This window comes from Necator americanus, chromosome X (assembly GCF_031761385.1).
Source record: "Necator americanus strain Aroian chromosome X, whole genome shotgun sequence".
Lineage (NCBI taxonomy): Eukaryota > Metazoa > Nematoda > Chromadorea > Rhabditida > Ancylostomatidae > Necator > Necator americanus.
Genome location: NC_087376.1, coordinates 19,823,203 through 19,839,312, shown reverse-complemented (window position 1 = coordinate 19,839,312; position 16,110 = coordinate 19,823,203). Strand labels below are relative to the sequence as shown.

The following is a 16,110-nucleotide window of genomic DNA, read 5'->3' as shown; positions in this document are numbered from 1 at the left end:
TTGATTGTGTAACCAAAGCGCCTCCAATACCGTACCAGTTATAAGAAATAAGACTACTGATCGGGATCAATACGATAATGTCCGCAACAATCAGCAGACAAATCCTCACGCTGATAATCACTAACCACACAGTTGAAGCTTCTGTTCACATTGAAAAAGGAAAGGAGTTCGGCAGTCATTAGGTAGTCCTGATGACTGCCGAAGAAAATATCTAGAATAATTACACCAGACAAATAAAACAAAAACTGTTATTCTTTGACACAGCAGATAAAAAAAAACCATGATTAGAGAGCAGAGCACAAAGGAATTTGGTCTTGCAACTGAGAAAAGTGAAATCTGCACAATGTCAGATATAGGTGGAGACACCGAAAAGTGCTAAACGAACATTGTCTTCTCAAAATCGGCAATGTTTCTGGCAAAAAGATCCCTTTGACGATTCAAACCAGGAAAATTATCACTAATGCTTTCTCTTCTGCGCGTCTCAATGATGCAGATAAACAGCACCTCGAAGACAGTGAGATCTACATAAACAATCCGGAAGTTCGCGATGAACATAAAAACCCGCAAATATTGGTCGGTTTAGATAACCATTACGACCTTCTAAACACAGTTAATACTATAACTTTGTCATTTGCATTACGCATTGTACGTACGGTATTCGGACCAGCGATACACAGCAAGGGGTCAAACAATTCGCAGCAAGAAATAACAACAATAACGCATAATCTGAGGGTCGTTGAAGGACAGAATGAATCGGAGGTTTTACAAAAGTTGCTTGAATGATGGTCTAGCGATATCATCAGAAGAATGTGCCAAGAACGAAAACGCGTTCGAGTACTTCGAAACATGTTCGAAATCAATATCATTTGAAAGTGGCGTGCTAACCGTACCATTTCCTTTGAAAGATAATGTCGTCCACTAAGCTGATAATTACTTATGAAATATCATACTGTCGGTGAATCTAGTTACAAAAGCAGCTATCTAGTAATTGTTACTAATGTGAGTGGTACAACAAAACAATGAACGATTATATTTAAAATGGAGTGGTCGAAATAGTCAACGGACAGAGTCAAAATTCAGCCGGCATAAAATACATGACACATTCAGGAATTTCGAATCTAAAAAAGCAAAACCACTAAGGACAGTGTTCGATGCTTCCTCTAAGAGAGTCGAACAGCTTTCGCTGAACGATGTGATTTACACAGGAGAATCCTTAGTGAGCAAAATTCATGATGTTCTAGTCGCAAATAGAACAGCAAAATTATTCCTCGAAGCGATATTGAAGCGGCTTTCATGTAAATCAAACTAGTAGAAGATCAGGAGGAGTTGTGTCCCTTTCTATGGTTGAAAGACATGAAGAGGCCTTTGAATCGAGTCAGCATAATAGAATACAAAATTCAATCGTTGGTTCTTCGGAAACACGTCGGCACCAACTATTCTGAATGAAGTTATTTTGGCATATTTAAACCACAAGAATAGTCCACTTTCACTAGAAATTGCGAAGCACATTTGTGTGGACAACATCCTTCTATGTGCGAACACAAAAGATGAAGCACTAGAAAAATATGCTGCTTCAAGGAAGATTTTCGTGAATCGGCATAAATTTGCAGGAATATATTTCAAACTCAACAAATGTAAGCAGAGCTATCCCAAAAGAATATAGAGCGGCAGCAGGCAACATAAAACTTGGCGTCAGATATGACAACACTTCAGAAATTGTGATGAAAGTATTAATTTCACACAAAGAACAATTAACCAAACGTGATATTGTAAGCCAAATAAATTTGATTCATGATCCTATTCTCCTCGCAAACCCACTGATAATCAAATTGGAATCTCTAATGAGAAAAATTTATGATATAGGTATAGAATGGAAACAATACGTTCTGCAGGAACTCTGTATCAAATGGAATTCTGAAATGAAAATGAAAATGAAATAACACGAGATAAGTAATGCGTGTATTAGAGCCTGTCGACCTTTGCTACGTTCTCTCACGTCTCACACCTCAAGAATTTGTTTATGTGCGTTTTCTGACGCCAGCAAAATGGCTATGTCGACATGAACGTATCTGAAATGTGAGATCACTAATGAGTTCACTTGCTTGATTAATGGAAAGAGTAAGCTAACAACAAAAAGATTCGGCAGACTATCCTACGTTTGAAATTGTTGGCCATCTTAATAGCAGTGAGAATGGCAAAAAAAAACATTCTTGATTCAATAAACATTGAAATCAGTAGCGTAAATTTTGCCAGCGATAGCGAAATAGCGTTTCAGTGGGTCAGACCTTCATGCAAACTTATATTCGTGGCTAATCAAAAGGATCGCAGATTTGAGATTGAAGAGTCAAATAGAAGTCAAATACACTCCAGTATATCTACTTCATGTTCTGACACATCACAATCTAGCAAATCACTGGAACTGGAGACACAACGGCAAGCTTCACTAGTGAGCATGATTGGGTGAGAGGACCCAGATGGTTAGGACGCGACCAGCAAACTTAGCAACTTCGTTCTATAGACAACCTTGGCTCGGATCAAACTAACGAAGAAGTAGAAGACAGTCAACTTGTTAATGTTGAAAAAACAAGCGAGCTGGCAGAATCATCCCGCCTAATTATATATCTATCTCGTTTCTCTCGCTGCAGAACAGCTCTTCTAACATTTTCAGTTGCTAGAAAACTGCTGAGTCAATGTGAACCGTTGTAATTCTACCAGGTCAACATCGACCACGTTTAACGTACTCTACCTACAAAGGGTAAGGATAAAAGATAAAGTTGCTGGCGTGAATCGATCAGCTTGGAATGCGCCCTCTCGTTCACTTCAAATCATAATCGTTTGAGGTTTACAAACGTGCAACTGGCCTATACAATGATTTGCGATCGCTAGCCGATGTGTCAAGTCAGTGTATTTATCCTCTCAGACAAGTCTGGTACTAATTTGTCGACCCAGGAGGGATGAAAGGCTTGATGAGCACTACGGTTGATTCGAACCTCCGATCGGTCGTGCAGGAAGCGGGACCTCTAACCTAAATCTAAAAAACCTCTATCGCTACACTACACCCGCGAAAAAGGTATAATTCGACACCAGTCGTATTCAAAACGCCAATCTACCATATGATGCAAAAATGCCTATTTTCATTCTAAGTGACCCGGAACTAGTCGGTCTAATCATTTGTGACCTACAGTGTGGAAACGCACATGCGGTAAAGAGCAGACATTAGTGCTGGCATGACAGAAATGTTGCATGTGACTATATCAGACCATTTGAGTTCAACGTCAGACAGAATGCACGTTTGTTTGTAAATACGTCTTACTACCTGAGCTATGCATCCTGAAGCGGTCGGAAATTTGTCAGGTGGTGCATTTTTGAGCAACCTCATCCGTTTTATATCTCAAAGTGATCTTCCAAGCCTCATCCGAACTGATGGCGGAACGAATTTCAAACTGGGAGCAAAAGTAATTGAAAGTTTGTTTTTGGAAAATGGTGAAAATAATAGTCCTGTTATGAGCTACAGTGCCTCAGAGGGCATAAAGCGGATTTTCAATCCACTTGTACCACAACTGATGGGAGGTGCAGACGGAAGGATGATCGGGTCCAACAAAAGATGCTTTTAAAAAAACATTGGACTAAAAAGAATTTGTGATGAAAGTATTAATTTCACACAAAGAACAATTAATTTAGTTAGAAATAAATATGAATAGCGGAAGAGAAAAACAAAGGAAGACAATAGTGGCTGCTTTCTGTAGAGGAAAAGTTGCGCTATAGAAGGGTCAGAATATCTTTGTCAGCGACCCTCTCGTTTTTTTTTTGAAAGCTAGTTGAGAAAAAGTGGAGAAATTTGGTATCCTTCTTAACTTTTTCTCAACTAGCTTTTAAGAGAGCAAAAACTATCCGGAAAAAAGCAAAAAGTTACTATGATAGCGAAAATATTACAACGTACTTCATACTGAATTTGTCTTTATAATCTACTAGCTGAGTTATCGGACTTTGCCTGAAGTCATACAGATTTTGACGCGTTGCCGGAAATCTGAGATTTCGCATTTTTTTTTCTGGTTGCGAGATCACGTTGGGGCGGTTGAAAAATTCGGTGCCGTATTTTGATAGAGCATCAAGTAAAACCCTTAACGGTAAATTTTGGTCTCTGTAGATGTTATGGTTCTCTCAAAAGCTAGTTGAGAAAACTTGAAAATTTGAGGCAAATTTTAAAGTTCTTCTCAACTATGCTTCAAGAAAATTAGGATAGCTAGAAGCACCAAGACTCGCAGAAAAATATAGAACAAATCTCACTCTACAAATCGCAGCCAGCGTTATTGCATGAAACTCACTTTGAGTGTCCATATTCAGAAACTCATAGAGCCTACGTTTTAGTGATTTCATCCCTAATTGCGCTTGAAGATGTCTTTTTTTCCACTCAGTAACCACATCAAAATTGCTTTTTCGAGTGATAATAATCACTGTAGGATGAGTAATGTGCTCTTTTTACTCTCGTGCATTAAAATTCCACTTGTCAGGGATTGATCCCTGACAGTCGCATTAGAAACGGCAGCGTATCACTTTGCACCATCGAATAATAGTGGTGGATTGCATCAAGTGGCTTTTCCACAAAATACGTGATATATTCCTCCTACGGCTTCTTAGTACTCAATACGAAGTTACCTCTTATAGTGTTTATGGTTATGACAGCCAATTAAATTCTTAGGAGACTCATCGAATTTTTTATTTAGCCACGTGCATAAAGATCACTTTGTTTTCCATTTCATTACTTTCACAACTTCTATTATATTATTTACAATGCGCTATATTTACTTCGTTATTTGATGGTTTTCCTCAAATTTGCAGCTGATTGTGGAATCCGTGTACTCTTTCGTTTTGACTCCTTCTGTGACTCACTATTTTCCGTTTTCTTGATGGAATTTTTCTTAGAACAATTCACTTCAAAGCAATGCTAAGTTCAGAACACATATGTTATGATATTTATAATTTAGACTTTTTTTTGCCTACGTACTCAAAACCTATCGCATTTATCCTAATCTCAATGTCCTTCTTTGTTTTGTAATTTCCGAAAGTAGTATCGGACCAAGAGGTGTGGAAGTATACCAGCAAAATCTTTAAAAGATACTTCACGCAGTTTATTTTTCTAACACTTTGCATCCTTTAATATGTGTTTATTTAAAATCGACTATCCCGTTGTCTCTTTCTACTTTCCCTCTTCAGTTTTTTCTCCTCTTCTGAAAAGCCTTACGACCCTTTCCTTCTCCCAGACCCCCCTTACGACCCCTGTTAAAAAATTCTCAACGCACGCTTGATCCTGTCTATAGCTGTTACTGACCGCAATTTTCGTAGCAAACTCAGTAGATTCTTGTCTTTCCTCTCTTCAACTGCACACGGAATTGTCTGTGCGAATCACATATTCCTCGTCAGAACGTGCTCGAGCTGAAGTTTGGGAATTCTCATCTTCTGCTTTTGCTGCTCTTTAGACATCAAAAGAGTTAGCCCTTCTCACATAAGCTGATGGTGTCGATGATTCTTCTTGATCGCCGAAGCGATGGTGAGACCCTTCTGATCACTTAAGTCGACTAGATGGTTACCCTAACACGAAATGCACTTGCCTAGATAATACCATTTTCCTTGCACATAAGATTTCATATCTTCGCATTTGCGTCGATTGCGACAATGCTCACCTCCACAATGGGTATTTCAGAGTTCGACGCATTGAGTTCATCATAGAAGGCGTCCTAATTGTTGTCCTCAGCGGCTTCCGTAGGTGTATGGGCACTTACAGCCCAGAGTTTGCCTCTTCAGTATTACAAATGTCGTGCGCTGAGCCAATTTCTACACATGTTGAACTGCTATGAGATCTCAATTATAGAAACTCCTTCATGATGTTAAATTAGGAACTACTAGGAGAACTACTACTACTACTATGAACAGCATTCGCGAACAAAGACTAATGCACAAACAAACTATGCGATATTAAGCGAGAGCTTCTATGAGACTTGTTATGATGGATAACTACGATTGAAATTAACCAAAGAAAACTATTCTACCACATAGGGCGTCATAACTTATGAGATCTATGCACTATATACACCGAGAACCTAATCCGCGGAGTCTTACCTAAACATACGCGTCCCCTAACCGGCCCTCCCAAACGCGCCGAGTCCAAATGAGGTCGGTTCTTTCCGTCCTATAATGTCAAAAGAGGTGCAGAGGCCGAGCGTAGATCAAGGCGCGCCTTTGATAATCTGTTTTCATGAGGACGGCTTGTAGTCATCACTTACGTCACTTACACACCACACATACAACACACGTGACAGAATAAGACCTGAAACCGGTATCATATAGCGTCAAAAATTTTTTAACAAATTTCTGACGAAAGGGGGTGAAGCAGCTATAAGTGCGAGCACAAGTTTCCTTCTGTTTTAGTCCCTACAGTTTTAAACGTCGGTCTGGCTCTTTTCAAACAATGATGCTGTGATGTGTAGATGTGTTTTGTTTTCAGCCATCACTGAACACAATGTTTCTTACCCGAAAAGTATGTCAAAAGAGGCAGTTTCTATATGCAAAGCTCTTTTGAACAAAAACCCTTCGAAGCGGCTCGGTTGTTCAACGAACGACGCCGTTGCTGAGGCTGATATAAAGGTAAGCACCTACGAAACTTCATGGGTGAACAATACGAAAAGGGGCACTACAGTAAAGCCAAAACTTAGCTTTTCAGTAAATTTTCCCAAAAAATCTCATTAAGAGGGTTTGTACAGGAACAGACTTCAAATTTTTCAGGAGCATCCTTTCTTCCGCAGAATTGATTGGTTCAAACTGAAGGCACGGCACGTACAGCCTCCATTCAAGCCGAAATTAGTAAGCCATCTACTCTCGATAATTTTGGAATCAACCAATCCTAAATTGAATTCGTTGAATTACAAGGTTTTTTTCACGTTTTTCACACATTCTGGAGGGTGACTGCCTAACTCACGCCCATATGTAATTGGTTAGGATAATCTGAGCAATGAATTGTGTTGATGCATCAGACAACATACACAGGTGTGGTTCTTTAGCTCTATTCTGTTAGGTTACAAACCTTCAATCCGAAACACATCGAAGTGGTACCTTCTTTCCAGCTCAGCATCATCTCTCAAACAACCAATTTAGTAGATGTTTGAAAGATACATTGCAAAAACAATGGATGAATTGAAATGACCGACTTTAAATATCAATTAAATAAAAAGTGACAAATCAATACTGTGTTGAGGAATACGAAGACAAAGGAGTGTTATTCCACTTTTCGAAGAAGTGCCGCGATCAAAACAAGTGATCAGAAAGTGTTTCGTCGAACGTTCTAAACTATTGAGAAAAAGCGAAGGCAGGAAACTTGAAATGGAGTTAATAAGTGCATTAAACATTTACGTTTTGTAAGCATTGTGCGCTTTTATATGTGATACAAACATCATTCGAAACGCGTTGAAGGACGACGTAGAAAAAATCACTTCACAATATTTTTGAAATTAGAAATCTTCGAACGTTCTATCACTTCGACTCTCGTTGTTGGTCGATTTGTTCGAAGAGCGCCAGGGATACTTCCATTAAATAACAGGATTTCATCAAGTTACCCCACATTTTGTCTGAAGGCAGCGATCGGAGAAATTTTCGGACCTGGAATGTTTTCACCATTTGGTAGGGATCGCGTAGTAGTTCACAAGTACACCGATAAAATATCCAACTCAGGCCGCATGCAAGAGCGCTCAGTGGTTCCTCCTTTCGCTTGGGACACGGAAAACATCAAAATTTTTCTTGAGGGACTTTGTGAAAAAGTCTAACCATCGGGCCGGCGGTCTTCCTGTAGTGTGTTTAATATCGCGAAGAGCCCAGCCGCTCATAGCTTTGGTCCTACGGTTGTCGTTGAAACGCGTAACGTATCCACTTTGGTCCCACCTTATCTTGTTTTCCCTAGCAAATGCGGCGGCGTCTCTAATCTTCGATCATTGACGTACAACAGAACTTTGAATCCCGTCCCTCACTTGTGCGAAGCGGGATTCTCCTAGCATCACTTCGGTAGAACATTCATTGACGCCTTCCTTCCTGCTTGTGGACTGACCACGTTTCTGAAGGATAAGTCAAAGCAAGAAGTACGTTGGTATCGAAGAGATGAGGATAAAGCCGAGTGTTCCTGGTCTTCTTCACAATATTCTCGATGTTTTTATGCGTTCAATGTCGCTCGTTTCCTCCTGCCCAGCTTAGTGGCAAGTCGTTCATCATACTAGTTTTCCGACCAACATAAAAGTAGCTGGTGCATTTTATTTTACTTCCATTGAGCGAGCATTAATAAGACGCATCCGTTGTTTATGAATGTCGTCTTCCGCAGAGTCAGCTCAAGACCGATGCATGCGCATGTTTCATCGAATTCGGCCAGTACTCGTTCCATTTAGCTGATGCTAGATGTTATCAGAACAATGCCATCAGCAAAACGCAGGTATAGCTGCCGACAATCAACTTCATTCCCACACCGTCCCAGTCCAGCTTTCGCATTGCGTTCTAAAAAGAGATCGTGAGTATCTTAAGTGGGGTTGTGTTCCACAGTCGGATATTTCCCTTCACGTTGACGATGATGTCCTAGCAGAATGGCGAAATTTGAAGTGAAGTTGAAAGTTGATGTACAGTTATGTTGTCCAAACGTTCCATGACTGCTTCGGTCTCAATTAAGTCGAAGGACTTCTTTAAGTCGATGAAGTGGAGACATAACGGGATCTTGTACTTTTGCGGTACCTCAAAGAGTTTTGAAATAGTGTGAATGTGGTCAGTCGTGCTGATCCTTTCCGAGACTCTGTTTAATCACATGGTTGTCCTTTATCTAACACGTACTGAATCCTGTTAAAGATCACTCTTGTACGGAGCTTATAGATGACGGATAGTAAGCAGATTGGGCAACAGTTGCCGATGTCATGTGGATCTCCTTTCTTTCACAACAACACGGCCTTAACTGCTCCTCCACTGTTTAGGAGCCTTGCATTTGGACAGGTAACGTGTAAAGAGCCTCGCCAGGGTATTAGTAAGAGCTGGCGACAAAACTTTCAGAAGTTCAGACCCTACCCTGCCTGGAAAGGGTGTTGCACGTATCGGAATGATAACGATGATGATGTCGTACTTCGGACGAGAGAACCTCCGGAATGATATGTCCGTTTTCTCTCAGATGGTGAGCAGGGAAAATTGGAAGTGGCTATCGTAAAGATTGGGGAAGAAGTCGTGTACGACTTTCTCCATTCCTCTTCTCATTGCATTTTTGGTTGGTTGTTCCATTTCCGTTCTGAGAAGCTGTCATCTTCCTCCGATTTTCTCCATTCCCCTTCTCAATGCAATCGTCGTTCCATTCTAGCTTCGAAGAGCAATCATTTTCGCCATGCAATTGGCGAAGTCTCAACGGGCATGGCGGATGCTTCTTCCAGCCTCTGCAGTTTCAGCCAACTTCTTTGCTCTTCCCTTTTAAGGTCCTCTTTATCGCCTCTGCAAATCTATGCGCACTAGGACGTGAGTTCCTGGTTCTCTGCAGTTTGCAACTTGTGTCACTCCACTGTATTAGCTCAATAGTTTCAATATAGGAAACAATATCTCAATAGGAAAAACCCGTACTGGAACGCAAACCTCTATTGTACTGCCGATACATAGATGATTGTTGCATTATATGTCCAACGCAATGCTGAAATGTACAATTGCTTCGATCTCTTAAATAAAAAATCACGGTACACAAAGTTCACGAGGGAAATACCTGAAGGCGGCCGTTTCTGAATGTCCAGGTTCACTTGTGTGGGAGAAATTGGAAAACAAAATGGTACCGAAAACAGGTTGTAAGAACATTCTCATTCACTACCAATCGACGCATCTTTGGAGAACCAAAAAGAAAGTCATTGAAAATTTGTTTAAGACAGCTGCAACGGTTTCATTTGAGGCTCAAGGTCGCACTGCCACCGTAAACATGGCTAACCACATTGCTCAGTCACTTGGGTACCTAGCAAAGGTTTCCCATTCAAATTGGAGCCATGTAACTGTGGTGCTACACGCTAGAACAAGCAACAAAGATCCCCTTCTGCCTTCCTTTCGTTTCGGATGGCATGAGCAAAGCAGTGCGAGCAAGTATACGACAGGCGAGTCTGCAATATTCAGTCGAGTAGTGGACATACCACTTGCGAACCTGAAGCAGCAACCAGTCCGCAACCGTGCCTATGAACAGGCTTTGTGAGACACCGAATGGGAGGCAAGGTGATTGCGTGGTATCGGGGGTTATCTATATAATCTTAACCACCTGTCAGCTATGTGGGGCTGAATACATTGGCAAAACAAGAAGACCACTATGTACCCGTGTCAAGGAGAGCACCCAGACCGACTCATAAAATCAAAAAAAAAATCACCCCCTTTAGGTGCTCGTTGCAGACAGTGTCATGACAATACCACTTTCAAGATAGCAGTCGCGATCTTGGCACGCGAATTAGACGTTCTGGAAAAACATTGGAAGCGTTATATATCACACGCAAAAGTTAATTATGAGTTTTGACGGGTTTTGACCTACGGAGTCAGAGGCGGAGGCATCTTTACTAGTTACTACTAGCGGCGACGTTGTCTTTGAATAATCTGTTTGCTAAGTCATATCTTTTGATATAACGAGGCGTTTGAGAGAGTAAATTACACGTGTCTTTGATTTTCCAGGCTCTGAAGAAGGTGACGCCGAAACGTTAGCCAGAATAAAGATCAGTAACAATCTTTGTTGTGCTCAAAAAGTAGTACACAATCAAACTCTACGATGCCAAGATTCACTCAATAGTTTGAGCCACACACTCACGACTTACTCAACAGTTTAAGAGTTTTAACCAACACACACAAAAACACACACACTTCACGAAAGCGAAACTTTGCCAATCATAAAGAAGAAAGGCCCATAGGTCGTTCAAAAACGTCAATAAGACAGACCGATTCCATGCCAGACCATACGTTTTTAAAGGCGAAACAAACTTAGAACTGGACCTAAAAAATGAGTAACCCAGTAATACATATTTTCCAAAAAATATATTACTGAGTTCAATAGCATTCAAATGGCAAAAATGCTAGAATTCCGCAAATATTTTTGTTTAAGAGATTTTTAATAACTTTTCTGAAAAGATGACTTGGAGCAAATGCTTTTGGACGCAACTCAGTGAACTTGGTTGCTGTACAAAAGAGTCAGTGCACAATATTTTTGGACCTGTATACCATCCCAGAACTGAAGAGGAAGGAAATGGCGAATGAGGATTCTGATGAGAAAATCTTTGCCTATAAAACACCTAAAACTGAACAGCTTCAAGTGTGACCTGGATTATTAGACATTATTCAGTATCATAACTTTTTCACGGTCCAAGAAAAATCAGAGTCTTAGCAAGTTTTCTCATTCTCGGGAAATGATGCCAAAGCCGAAGACGCTGGGATTTCCTCACGATTAGGTAGAATTAGAGACTGAGTTTACGATAATGAGCGCAATAACGTTCATTGGCTTTTATGTATGCGAAAAAGCCGCGTGAATTATAGGCTTGTCACAAAGAATCACCCTCCAAGACACCCAACAACTACGTATGCGAGAGCAGGCATATGTGCCGCGCCTGCCAGCGAACGAGAGAGACAGCTTCAGCAACTCTCTGGTTATCCGCTCGCTCGCTGAAGTGGGTGTTACAAAGCAACTCATAGGAAGGAGAAGTGCAGCAGGACATTTCTCAAGCTCTTTTTTCCAAATGACTAAAGAGAATTGAGCGTGAATACACTCATATCCGTGCATATCTCGTTCCCCGTAAACCTGTCTACTCATGGAGAGATCCCAACAGCTTCAATTTCATGGTGGGCAGCGCTTAAAGGAGTTGACCACGAATGTTGTGAAGGAATCCGCAGTAAAATCTAGGGTTAGGTTCGTAGATTGCGGGATCGCGGATGGTTCCGCTCATCTACACCTGATCGTCGTGAGAAACGGCGCGGAAGACGACTTTTTTTGAAGGGGTTTCAGTTGCAACGCACCACCCTTGTCCACGGGCCGCATCGAAGTGCAATCGGTCGAAGATCAGCGATGTCTTCTCACGAGCCTCTCCAAGTAAAACCAACGAATATTCTGCTAAGGGGACCGGGAGGTGCCCATAGAGGGGCGTTCTAACGTACCTCGTAATAACAAAAATGGTTCCCGCACCGTTTCTTACGACGATCAGGCAGATGATCGGAACCATCCCTGATCCTGGAATCTACAATCCCATCTCTAGCCTTTCCCTCGGATTCCCTCACTACGTCAGATTCGTGGTATGCTGCCTTTGAGACTTTATGTCACACTTTACTGCTCGATGTAAAGACGCTCAAATGCACAAACACATACACACTCAGAAGAGCTGTTTAAGACACATGGACAGCATCGCATGAAGTCTAGCTCCAACCCGTACATGTTAGACAGTCACTCATGCAAACATTAGTGCACACCTCTACATATTGAACATTAGGTATTCCTTTTACTAGATGATATACTTTCAGTGGTGATGATCCCTGCTTAGTTTGCGCAATGATATGCACAATGACATTGATACAATGATAAATGCAGTAAGATCGAGTAAGATGTTATTTCCATAACTAAAACAGAACATAAAGTGCATTTGACGTTTCAGTTCTGTTTGTGTTGTGCTGAAGTTGTCAGCTTTAACTTTATATAACACTTATTATGATGAAGAAGTTTCTGTTTTGTGTTACTTGCATTAGATGTTATGAACAATTGAATATTCTTATGTAGTTGAAGTCCCTCTTATTTAGTTCATGTTGCAGGCATCTTATCGTTGAGGTTTGTTTTGAAATCTTCAACTACACACGACTTCCCTGAAGTTTTCAAAGTATTAATTTTATTGCAACGTCACATCTTTTTCAAGAGAAGGCTCCCACCTAAATATTTACATTTCACAGAAAAGAATTTTAGGAACAAGCAGGTCTCACGCAATTGCAGCAGACTGTGAAAGTCACCATTATCGATGACAAAACAAGCGTGTTGAGGATATTTCTAGTTTAGATCATTGCTATCCATTCCTTGCATCCTCCCTTCTACGCTTCCCTTTTTAGAAATGCTGGCAACAGTTGTGCTCAAAAGTGGCATTCTTATTAGAGCTAATAATTCCTGGTAAAAAGCGTTCACAATGACTTATAATGCACAAGAAGATCACACCGGGACATAAAACTAACCAAATACAGGCAGGAACTAATAACTGATTCATGACACTCTGAATAGTTACTGCGTTCATTATCGGCCGCAGAACAAAAACAACCAATTCACGTCCGACTTTGGGCAATGCTCTTCATTTATTTCTCCTTCCTTCATGGTATCTCTAGACGGAAACGATTTGGTTCCCAATCAATCGAAAGATTAATGGCAGCCTTATTCAATTCTTCAAGAAGTACTATACGCCTTATTTCTTACAATCAATCTGGATACAGTTAGTTGTGATGCGTGAGAGAACTACTCCTGGCCGCTGATAAGATAGAAGAAAACCAGAATAAGAAAATAATGTTTCTGCGTGAGAGTTCACACACGAAGCAATGTATGTTACGTACTTACAGTCACTTCATGGGTTTCAAGAGACCGTTCTTTGAGTCAAAAAGCCAATAATGACTGCTACAATCCAAGCTTTATTATAAGAGAATTTTGGTGATATTCATATGAGAACAATCCCAGTTTTCTCAAATGTTCCTCATTTAGATTTCAAGAAAACTGGGATTTCCCAAAAATATAAATTCAATCACTTTACAATCCTTCTTAATAGACTTGTTGAAACTATTTATCACAGTGCTCTTTTTGTTGAGCTATTAACCATATTCCAAACCCATCAATATTAGCAAAATCTCAGCATTTTTGGCCCTTTGATATTACTGAATACTCATATACACTGCTGGAAAGTATGTAATAATGATTTGCTTATCTTTTGGGTGTTTCTTCCTTCTAGCGAGAGTATAGTCCAGCGAGGCATCGAATCGGCGAGGCTCTACATTCGTGTCAAAACGACCTGAAGCTCGGTTCAATTTGGTAAGCGGCGCGGAAGAGCATAGCGATTGCTATCCTCGGGGAGGTGAATCGCTGAAGCTAGCGATGACCCCACCTCGATCCTAACCGCCGCTTCGAGCGCAGCCGCTCACGCAACTGCACCGAGCTTCATGTCCTTTTGACTCGACTAAACCCGTGTCCGACTTCTTCCCCCTCTTTCCTTTTAAATTCGTAATTTCTCGGATAAGAGGTGGAAATGGGTAGTTTCGAAGGGGTCGTATTCTACCATCACGCTTGACTCTGACTATGGCAAAGACAAGAATCCAAAACACCTACTTATCAAAAGAAAATTGTTAATTGTACAGTTCAAAATTCTTATGCTGACAGAGGCACAGACGGGATCCATACCACATCCTACAAGGAGGGAATGCTTAAAAATAAAAAGACTTTGATTCCCACAATTTCGCTTTGCATCGTCCACAACTTTCCTCGTGGGATTTTTACATAGATTTGTTTTATCCTTTACTTCGGTTTGTTTTAATGAGTTGGTCTTTTCTTATAGAAGCTATTTTATATTACATGCAGTTATTTAGAAATTAAGCTACTTTTTCGAGAATTCCTTCATAAAAAGTATGACTTAGAAAGATACCAACAATTTTCTCTCGAAGTTATCTGTGGTCAGTTCTGACTTTCGAAAGCAACTTTTTTTTCTCAGCTTAACAGCTCTCAATCAAAGATTTGGTATTTAAATACCAATAAGATATGAGATTGTGACGTTTGAAAACATTTTTTTTTCAGAAGTCATCGGATGATGTGTCTAACTTCGATTCGGACTTCACGCATGAGATTCCAAAGCTTACGCCAATTGATAGGCTTTTTCTCATGAATCTTGATCGAACAGAATTCGACGGATTCTCTTACGTAAACCCTGAGTATATTCAAGAACTTTAAAAATTCATGCAATCCAAGATGCAAACGCTTGGCAAACCCCCAATTTTTATCGCCATATATAGTGAATGACGAGAAAATATTCTAGTTGTTATAATGAATAAGGCAGATACTCAATGTTGTGTTTTACAAAACAAAGATCAGACCCAGCTCGTCTTTTCATTTTTATTACAGCATTCGCCATTTTATATTGATAGCTTTTAAGTTCCTCACATACAATCGAAAATAAAACTTATTGATGCACGTCATTAAACAATGCTATCACGTCAGTAAGCGCAAGAAACGATACTTCCAATTTTGCATTGCATTATCGAAGGAGACAATAAACTGTGCACACGACTGCGCACTACTACACAACCAGCAAGCCCTCACACTTGGGTAATCAAACCACAGTCAACTAAGACAACATATAATCGCAGAGAATAAACGAGACACTGTGAACTTAGTAATCGTAAATATAAGAAAATACAATAGGCACTGATAGAAAAAATATAATAAGAATCTCTTAGCGTCGCGGCACTCGCGATCTTTTATTCTATCCGAAGTGTGACAAGCTTCTCATAAATAACTCCAACAGCTGCCGCTCTTCTCTAATACAATCAGATAACAGCAAGTGTTGCAACATCTAGATAATTGAGATCTCGAGAACCCGCGATAATTTCGGAGCTACTTTGATTCTTCATGGAATTGTACAAAGTCTCTTACACACCATTTTCGTTTGTTCTTTTGATGTTCCTTAACATTCTAAAGTACAGTCAACTCCATCATATTATAGCATTTCATCAGCCTAAGTTTACCAATTTGGAACGAAAATTAAAAGTAGTGCTACTTTCTCCAAATGTTGCTGTAAATTGATTTTTTGGTTTTCCAGCAGCGCTTTTTTCGCTCTTTTTTCAGAAAAAATCAAGCATTGAAAGATTTGATAGTCTCTCGCCAACACGCTCAGTTGAGGAAGTGGGAGCTATGCAGTTTTCCTCAAAACAACATAAAAAAAATCGGAGGACTGAGATCTTTGGAATTCTTAACGGAAAAACCCAAACACACTTGGAACGAAGTGATATCATAATTCTTATTAGGAAAATTAACAACGTACCGAATAACATTTCCACGCAAATGCTGAAAAAGATAGAAAGAAGGTATTCAAGATGAAGGAA

The 16,110-nt window shown here is 40.2% G+C and overlaps 1 protein-coding gene across 2 annotated transcripts in view; it reads left to right on the top strand.

Moving 5' to 3' along the window:
• The window catches only part of RB195_024264 (uncharacterized protein), a gene marked incomplete at both ends in the record, with an annotated part of 45,548 nt that extends 30,589 nt beyond the window's left edge, over positions 1-14,959 (top strand). For both annotated transcript variants that reach the window (XM_064211972.1, XM_064211971.1), the window contains 3 exons: positions 6,503-6,642; positions 6,781-6,858; positions 14,807-14,959. In XM_064211972.1, the coding sequence (XP_064067852.1) occupies positions 6,503-6,642; positions 6,781-6,858; positions 14,807-14,959 (371 nt within the window). The remainder of the gene's footprint in view (positions 1-6,502; positions 6,643-6,780; positions 6,859-14,806) is intronic.
• Between the last annotated feature and the right edge of the window lie 1,151 nt (positions 14,960-16,110).